The sequence below is a fragment of the Barbatula barbatula genome (genome assembly GCF_947034865.1).
Source record: "Barbatula barbatula genome assembly, chromosome: 2".
Lineage (NCBI taxonomy): Eukaryota > Metazoa > Chordata > Actinopteri > Cypriniformes > Nemacheilidae > Barbatula > Barbatula barbatula.
The window spans coordinates 4267495-4276619 of NC_136767.1; the positions used below are offsets into that span (position 1 = coordinate 4267495).

Consider the following 9125-nt stretch of genomic DNA (forward strand, 5'->3'; position numbering starts at 1 on the left):
ACACATTTGCCATTAAAATATTGATCTTAATAGTAATGTAACTATGCTTGCTTTGTTTTTTTTTTGTTCACTTTTTCCTATCTGGACACTGAGCGATGTAACTTGTTCATTATCATTACCTGTGAGACTTGATTTCTACATGGCAGTTCAATTAATATTGTCTTTTTAGACCATTGGTATTGACTGGTTTGAGTTCTTTTATTGGTATAGGCAAGGGACATGGACTAAAATGCACCAGAATGCAGGAAATCACATCTATGAAATAAAAAAATTTCTGGGGGAGGATCCCCCCAGATGCCCACACACACACACAAACAGCCCCACCTAAAATATTTTTCACCAGCCGCCACTGGTGACAGGTGTGCACGCGCAGCTCACTGCATCACAAGCCTTGCTGTCTTTGATCTCATGCGCCTATTTGACACTTAAGCATTCTTGTTGTATTGCCAACACTGCAAGTTTTTACTGCAACATTGCATGTAAACACGTTCGTGCAGAACACCTGTTTTGGCAGATATCCATAAATCAGGACAGGGAAACACCACTCCCACAATCCGACAATGTGTCTATTATTCTATTCTCTTGAGGCGTATTCTCCTCCCCTCGCAGTGACAAAGATTGTTGCATTATACACCAGGGAATGTTATTCTAACTGACAACGTCTGTGACACCCAGACAGAAAGTAAGAGTTCCCGGCATGGAGGAGAGAGCGTGGCGGAGGTCCTGCGGGCTCACGGGGTCAAATTCGTCTTTACGTTGGTGGGAGGACACATCTCGCCCATCCTGGTGGCCTGTGAGAAACTGGGCATCCGCATCGTCGACACGCGGCACGAGGCCACGGCTGTGTTTGCAGCCGATGCCGTGGCGAGACTTTCCGGTAAGAACAAATCTAAGAAAGCAAGAGGGTCCTTCGTGTTGCATAAGGATGTTAGATGGTGATAATCTAGTGTTTTGCCCCTGTAGGCACAGTGGGTGTGGCTGCAGTCACGGCCGGACCTGGACTGACCAACACTGTCACTGCGGTGAAGAACGCTCAGATGGCCGAATCTCCTCTGCTTCTTATCGGTGGTGCAGCTGCTACTCTACTGCAGGTCAGAAAGTTACTTCAAGGTGCACTTTACATACTCTCTGCTCAGCCTGGCGTGCTGGAACACCTCTGCCTTATCTGTTCCTCATATCGCTATTGGTGTGAGATTATATCAGGTAACTGTCCGTCACAGAGCTAACCCCCTGACCGCAACAGTGAGGCTCTGAAAGTAGAAATCATTTTTTGAATTTAATTCTAAAACTTGAATATAACATTTCATGCGCAAGTTGTGAGTTTAATATTGAGTCTGTCAACAACTGTGTGTATAAGAATGCTTAACATGCTTTCTCTGCACTCATGAGATTGTGGTAGTGATGAAATTACAGGGTTTTATCTCCATGTATCTCTGACACAGTAAACTGGATGTGTATTCATCACCTCACCTCAAGGCTTATCTTAACTCTCCTGGTTCCTCCCGCCCAGTACAAGTGTACACACAGAAAGCAAATAAGTCAGCAATTACTTTTATATTATTATTGAACCGCTCTACCCGGGATCTTACGAAGCATGTTGAAGAGAAGAAACGCACTAGAAAGAAAATAACAAAGCAAATGATCTCATTTCAGTATGAACAGAAGAACAGGTGTACAGGGATGAAGCTTAAGGAACGGAGCTAAAGAAGAAACTTCAATGTTTGCTTCATTTTTTCTTAAGAATAAAATGACATGCTTTGTTTCTACTTGCCCGGTCAAGAGCTTACAGTATACTTATCTATCAAACCTTTCAGTGTAACAAGCACATCGCATTCTCATGTATATATTAACACGATGTGTTGAGTGACATTAATGATCAATTATTGTGGAGGGATTCTTTCGCTCATAATTTAATATAGAGGAGTCTCTGACACCATTGTTTGCGCATAATATTTCCTTCTGGAAGACGTATGATGCCAAACAATAAGCTATTAAAAGTAAACTGTTAGCTAGCATTATGATGTTGTGAACACTTATTCTTGTATTATAAAGTCGTTACTTTATATTTGTCGGAATACTTGTGACATTCAATGTTTCGACTTGCTCTGAACAAGAATGTCATTATATCATCATCATTATATTCAAATGAAATTCCGCACTGCTAAAATAATTTTTATTTTTGACGAAAAAGGGTTTAAGCATAAAATAAATAAGTCTATTTATCACAAAAATCTATTTATCACATATAAAAAGAGAATAGTTACTTTCACACTAAATGCTAATGATTTGTAAAAAAAAAAAAAATTCGGCCAATGGTCAATAATCTTTTTTACATATTTAAAGCACAATAAAATGTAAATGCTCCCCTAATTATTTTATATATTTTAATAAGTAAAATTCTGAATTTGTACATATTGTGTTACGCTGAATGACAATGTAACAGTATTTCAACCAAATTGTGACTTTATTGTCCAAGAAACTTTACGTTGTAAGTAAAAAGACATTTTACTTGCATTTAATGTGCTTTCTATGGACACAAAATCACTTTATCAATTTATTTCGACCCATGTATAAAACATCTGTGAAGCTATTCTAACTTCTGATGATCTTTATGGCAAGAACATAAAACTCCTTTTTTTAAATAAAATTAGGATGTGGATATAAATATGTGAGTATTGTCCTCCTAAGAATGTTTTGTCAATCTGATCCCATAAATTCTCATTGGTGCTGAAAAGTTGCAGACATAGTATATCTTACTGTAAAATACATTTGATATGAACATTCTGTTGAGTCGTGTGTGTAACGTAGAAGAGATCCTAGCTTAAGACATTAATTGTTTATGTTAATACAGCGAACAGTAATATTTTAAGTGTGTGTCATATGTGATGGTTTTGTGATCTGTTATAAATATGAAAATCTACAATTTGTACAAGAATAACCCACCACTCTTCCTCTTGACATTCGATTTTTGTGTTTTTTAGGGTAGAGGAGCCCTGCAGGATATTGACCAGATGTCTCTCTTTAAACCCCTCTGTAAGTTCTGTGCTTCAGTGAGAACAGTGAGAGAAATCGTTCCTACTGTGAGAAAAGCATTGGCCGTGGCACAGTCTGGCACACCAGGTAATGCTGCGAATGACCATTTTTTCATTTAATCATTTATCATTTTTGTGAGTGATTGAAACATGTCACTTTTCAGACAAGTTAAGATATAGTGAATCACACTTTTTAGAGAGTACATGACCTGACTCTGTGTGCATAAGTACAGTTTGATGTGTATAACAATTTCACAGGCCCAGTGTTTATCGAGCTTCCCATAGACACGCTGTACCCTTTCCATGTGGTGGAAAAAGAGTTTGCCCCTAAAAACACTCCCAAAGGTCTTATGGGCAAAATCACTGCACGGTAAAACATTTCTCACTTTTTATTTCCTCCAATTTTCTTACGCTTTATTTCATTATTAAAGGAAAGGCAATCACTTTTACGTTGAAAGTGTTTTTGTTTGTTATCCGCCAGGTATCTTAAAAATCACTTATCTAACTTATTTGCTGGAGCTTGGGAAAACCGTGATCCCTCCCCACTTCCCGTTCACATCCCGCAGGCCACAGAGGATGAGGTGAGACCTGTCAATCGTTTAATGGCCATTTGAGATGTATTATTAATTGCTTTTATGGTTGCGTCACATTAGATCTCATTTGATTCTCATCATCTTTAACATGAACCATAACAGGGCAGAATGAAATGATCTAGAAAGCTGTGACTTTTACTTCAGACACGGCAGATTAGATCTTATTTACATGACTCGGTATTCAAGTTGTTTCATTCATTTCCAGATTCAAAGATGTGTGGAACTGGTGAGCCGAGCCAAGAAACCCGTCATACTGTTGGGCAGCCAAGCAACCTTGCCGCCTACACCTGCAGATGATGTCAGGTCATTTAGCCATTCTGTCTTTACCCAGTTTGTGTCATACTCGTTCATGGAGTAGTTCATCAATCCCCTTCTGGATATTAAACCTATTGTCTTTGTGGTGCCAGTCTAGATATTTAAAGACACCCCTCCTTCATTAAACAGTAAACATTAAACATTTAATATTGACATATACTGGTTGACACCTTTACATTTTTTTAAATCATATCGTGAAAAAACCCGTTCTGCTACTTTAGACCTGCTTACTATTTATTTTTCTTTGCAATAAAGGGCATTAGAAGTATAAAATAACACTCAAAAAAAATTCTCTCAAAAAATTATATTCTCATGTGGTTCAAAACTTCTGGTTCATTTTTATGTGGAAAAGAAAATATGTTGAGAAATCATTTTGGGGCCAAGTCAATGGGGCGGTGTTGTTTGGCTACCAACAAATATCTTCTTTTGTATTCTGCAAGCAAATATTTATTTTTCTTACAAAAAAAGAGTTTAAATCTTGGTGTGAACTATCCCTTTAGGTCCGTAGTTCTCAAACGTTTTCCTTGTTGTACAGTGCATTTTCGACCCTCCCCAAAATAAAGTCGCATAATCCTAAACTAGAATTTTAAGAAACCAAAAACATATTCAGTTATACAATGCTGAAACATAAATAATTTTGGTTATTTTTCTAGTGTTTGATTGCGTGAAAAGTATGATACAAATTCCGTGTCCCCCTGGATCAATCTTGGGCCCCCCAGTTCGAGAACCACTGCTTTAGGTCCAAAGGGGTTTTATGCTCCATATGCAACCAACACAGTTACTGTATGTATTGAATAAATTGATCATATAGAATAATGCTTTAGTTGTGTAAGCATGAGCCAAAAACGGCAACAATTATTGATTTATAGCACCCGGACATGTAACTCATGGTTGAAGTTTGAACTCTCTTTTTGGATGTGTGTCTTACAGAAAGGCCCTAGAGTCTTTAGGCATTCCTTGCTTCCTGGGTGGGATGTCTCGGGGCATGCTGGGAAAGAACAGTCTACTGCACATCAGACAGAACAGGAGAGATGCCTTGAAAGATGCTGATCTTGTGCTGCTGGCAGGTGAGTAACAGCGCCATCTAGTGTCTTTTTATTTTCTATGGTTTTATACTGTTCGGAATGCTTAGAAAACTAAGCTATTCTTTTTCTAGATGTCAATACATGATTTGTTTTGGTTTGTAGGCACAGTGTGTGACTTCAGATTGGGTTATGGAAGGGTGCTGAACCGACGGAGTAAAATCATTGCAGTTAACAGAGACAGAAGTCAGCTATTGAAGAACTCGGACATGTTCTGCAAACCAACAGTGGCCATTCAAGGTGAAGAAGTGCAGTTTAATTTCTTTCCTGAATACATAATGTATAATACATTAATGAAAATAAAATTCTCTGTACTATAGTATTAACTATAGTATCTAACTAGTTTTAATTCATTAACTGTAATAGGCCTATACTGAATTGAACACCCTATACCGGAGTATCTTGACATTTTACTACAGTTTACTATAGTAAATATTATAGTATACTCTACTACAGTATTTTATCATTTGGGCACATCATTTACATTACACACTTACAATCTTGTGATCAATGTTTTGTAAAGAGACTGTACTTTATTGTGTATATTATATGTATATAAAATATGTATATCTTTTGGGACCTTTTGAAGTTTAAAAAGCTCTGCACTAAATAAACTAGAATCAAAATCCATCTGTAGTGGACATGAAATGGTAAATGCGTCACATGATTTGGGAGGGGTCGTGAGATATGTAGGAAGTGGTTATCGGGCACCTGCTCACCTGTTGTGGGTCAGGAGGGGGTGAATGGGGAGTACGTGTACTCTTTGTTGACCAGCAATTTATTTTTGCAACATGTTTGTGGAGTAATAATTGGAGTATTGGAAAGCTTTCTGTTTTTTGTATGTATGATGTCCTTTTTGATGCGTCACAAATACAGCACTCCCAGTTTAGCCGCTCAGCGGATTACAGCTACATCATATTTGTATAATTTAAGTTATAACCTGTGTATACATACAGTACATATACACTACTAAAAAAGGGTTCTACACTGACAATTTATTTTCCAAATGTTTCAGGCGATGCTGGCTCTTTCCTCCTGCGTCTCTCTAAAGCCCTCAAGGGACACAGATGCCCAGAGGAATGGCCTCAAAGTCTGAAAGAAGGAGATTACGTCAAAGAGAAAACTAACAGGTGAACTTTCCCCACCTTTTCTATTCTTGCTTGCATGTCAGCTTTGTCTCAGGAGACTGAATGTGTAAACCTATGACCTATAACTCCCTTTAGTTTCATCTCGCTGCCTATTTGTTTATCTCAGAGCCAAAGCAGATGAGAAGACAGAGATGCATCTGAATCCTCTGAATGTTCTGCACCGGGTGGATGAGCTTTTGAATGAGGACAGCATCATAGTGGCCGCCGGGGGAGATTTTGTCGGCAGTGCTGCTTATATCATGAGGCGGCGCGGCCCGCTGCGCTGGCTAGACCCAGATTAGCAGGACTATCGATATTTTTTGACCTGTTTGTGAACATCTAAAGCACCGTTTTGAAGGAATTGATGATTCTGTTTTCTGCTATTCACTCCAGGAGCTTTTGGGACTCTGGGTGTTGGAGGAGGTTTTGCTCTGGGGGCCAAGCTCTGTCGACCTGACTCTGAGGGAAGACTGTAAAGAAGTTAAATTGTATTGAATGCTTTGATATTGATCTCTGTTTGACCAGAGGACCTAGCTGACCTGACTGTAGTGACATTTGCCCCAGTTATTGAAACAGCTTTTCCCACGTGGTGCGATGTGTGTGTTACAGGTTTGGATCATTTACGGTGATGGTTCCCTTGGATACAGTGTAGCTGAATTTGATACCTTTACACGCCACAAGGTGGGGAAAACACGGCCAAACCTCACATATAAATAGTTTACATATCTATTTAAAAGACAGGACAGGGCGTAATAGGGTTTTGGATTACATTTGATTTATTTACAAATGAATTAAAAAATCATAACATTTTTAACCCTTTCCATATGCGATCAACAGCAGATGAAGCATGTTATGTGATTGTCCCCATAGACTTATATTGTAAGTGCATAATGCATAAATGCAGTATATAAGCCAGAACGATTGTAAATGAGCTGTTTTTTCACGTCATGTCAGACACCAGTGATCGCTCTGGTCGGAAATGATGCCTGCTGGAGTCAGATCTCCAGAGAACAAGTGCCTTTGCTCGGGAGCAATGTAGCCTGTGGTCTCGCCTTCACAGGTGAGATGGTTTACTCTAATAATATTTTCAAAATGTTGTCATAAATGTAGGATTTAGCACGAGTTTGAAGTTTACAGTACACCTCCCGAGTCTTCAAAAAAATATGTGGATCAAGATGTTTTTCAGAAAAAGGATATTGTTGCATGTATGTTCTTTGACCTGTGATGTCATATTACTAACCAGGGAAATTATTTACTTGAATGTTGTTGTACCGTACAGTTCAACTACGTGTAAAATCGCTTTAAAAGAGAAGTCTGGGTCACAGTTATTTACCATTTTTGTTATTTAGTAATTTATTGTTGAGTCTTCCGTAGCACCTGTGACATTATAGGATTGCATAGTGTCCAGCAGTTGTACACTCAAGGAATACAGCAGCACTGACATTTGACTTTCTTCTATACTGTATTTGGATACAAAAGTATGAATTCGTTTTTTTCTTGTTTTCTGCTTGCAGATTATCACATCGTAGCTGATGGCTATGGGGGCAAGGGTTACCTGGTTGGGCGACAGGATGAGTCACAACTTGATGACATCATTAAAAAGGCACAGAAGGAAAGTAGAGAGGGAAAAGCCATTCTGTTAAACGTTCTGATTGGGAAAACCAACTTCAGGGAGGGCTCTATCTCCGTCTAAACAGCGACACTGTGCACGATCCTGCCTAGAAACCCAAAGTTCTCTTTTATGTTTTACATTTCGATTTTATGTTTTAATTTTAAAGCCTAATTAATTTATATGCGGTGCACATTTCAGTACATTTACAGACTGACTTGTTAAAACAAAAAGAAGTTAAGTTATTGGAATGGAAGCAGAGTATCAAATGTGTGCAACAACATACCAGATTGCAGCGGTGTTGTAACTAGGACAGTTTTTAAAGTTAAATTGGGTGAAACTCAGAAAAAGGACAGGTTGTGGTCATCTTTCTCTCCACCAGAAATAAGACAATATTTCGCTCAAAGAGAGCTGATGTTTAATACATTTTTACATTGTGACATTATTTTATAAGTAAGCACATACATTTACCCAATGTCTCAGTGTTGTATTGGGGAAATAAGGCTTATTTTTTTCTCGTAATACTTAATTTGACAAGTACCATGTTGTAGAATTTGTTGTACTGGCTTTAATTTATGCTTATTTTATTTATATTACGTACTGTATTACAGTATGAGAATCACCATTTAGAATAATGAGAATTATTGAAACCTCCTATACAGGACCCATAACAATGAACTTTTTTTATTAATGTACTTAAAGTAGGTCACAATCGCAAAAATTATTTATTTAAGAAAAATATAAGTTGTATACGGTGGCCTGGACATGTTTTTTTTCTTGAAGTTCACCCATTTCCTTAAGGAGCAGCAGTGCCTTAGTGTGTCGCTTTGGAAGATCAGAAATGTTGTGGTCCTTTCAATATTTATTTCATGTTTTCCAAGCACATTAATATATGACAATGAAGGACTGATCTGTGTGTTAGTGTGGCTGCTTGTGTGATATATGCAATAGTGTTGAATCTTTTTCATTCAACGGTGTGCCTGAAACTGAAGACCATGACTTTGCAGTTACAGTTATTGTGCATGCTTACTGTATGACGGAATCAGTGGATCATCAAATTGAAGTTTAGAAACATGTTAGTTTTAATCTAAGTATTACCGTAAAATATATTTATAAGAACCTCTGGAAATAAGTAGTCTGTATTTTTTCAATCTGAGACCTTTCTATATCACAGTTCTTTTCCTCAGGTTTGTGATTCACAGAATCATTTAGGTATTGTTATATAATTCATCAAGATGTTTTGATTGCAATAAAATCACGAAAGACTCATAAACATCATTGAGAACAGCATCTTATTTCACGCCTTCTGATATTCAGAAGCTTCTGGGGCTTGTGAGTGGGCTCCCAGTGGAGAAGATGATTCTGGT

At 37.9% G+C, this 9125-nt stretch overlaps 1 protein-coding gene across 1 annotated transcript; it reads left to right on the forward strand.

The window, feature by feature from the left end:
- Positions 1 to 651: 651 nt before the first annotated feature.
- LOC306890555 (2-hydroxyacyl-CoA lyase 2-like) lies at positions 652 to 7842 on the forward strand (the record flags this gene model as incomplete). Its single annotated transcript, XM_079450359.1, has 14 exons — positions 652 to 877; positions 964 to 1091; positions 2982 to 3120; positions 3291 to 3402; positions 3514 to 3613; positions 3831 to 3928; positions 4871 to 5007; positions 5128 to 5262; positions 6038 to 6152; positions 6277 to 6446; positions 6543 to 6613; positions 6759 to 6830; positions 7104 to 7209; positions 7664 to 7842. Coding segments are annotated over 14 exons (1788 nt in total), but the record flags the coding sequence as incomplete, so codon positions are not given.
- Positions 7843 to 9125: the final 1283 nt, after the last annotated feature.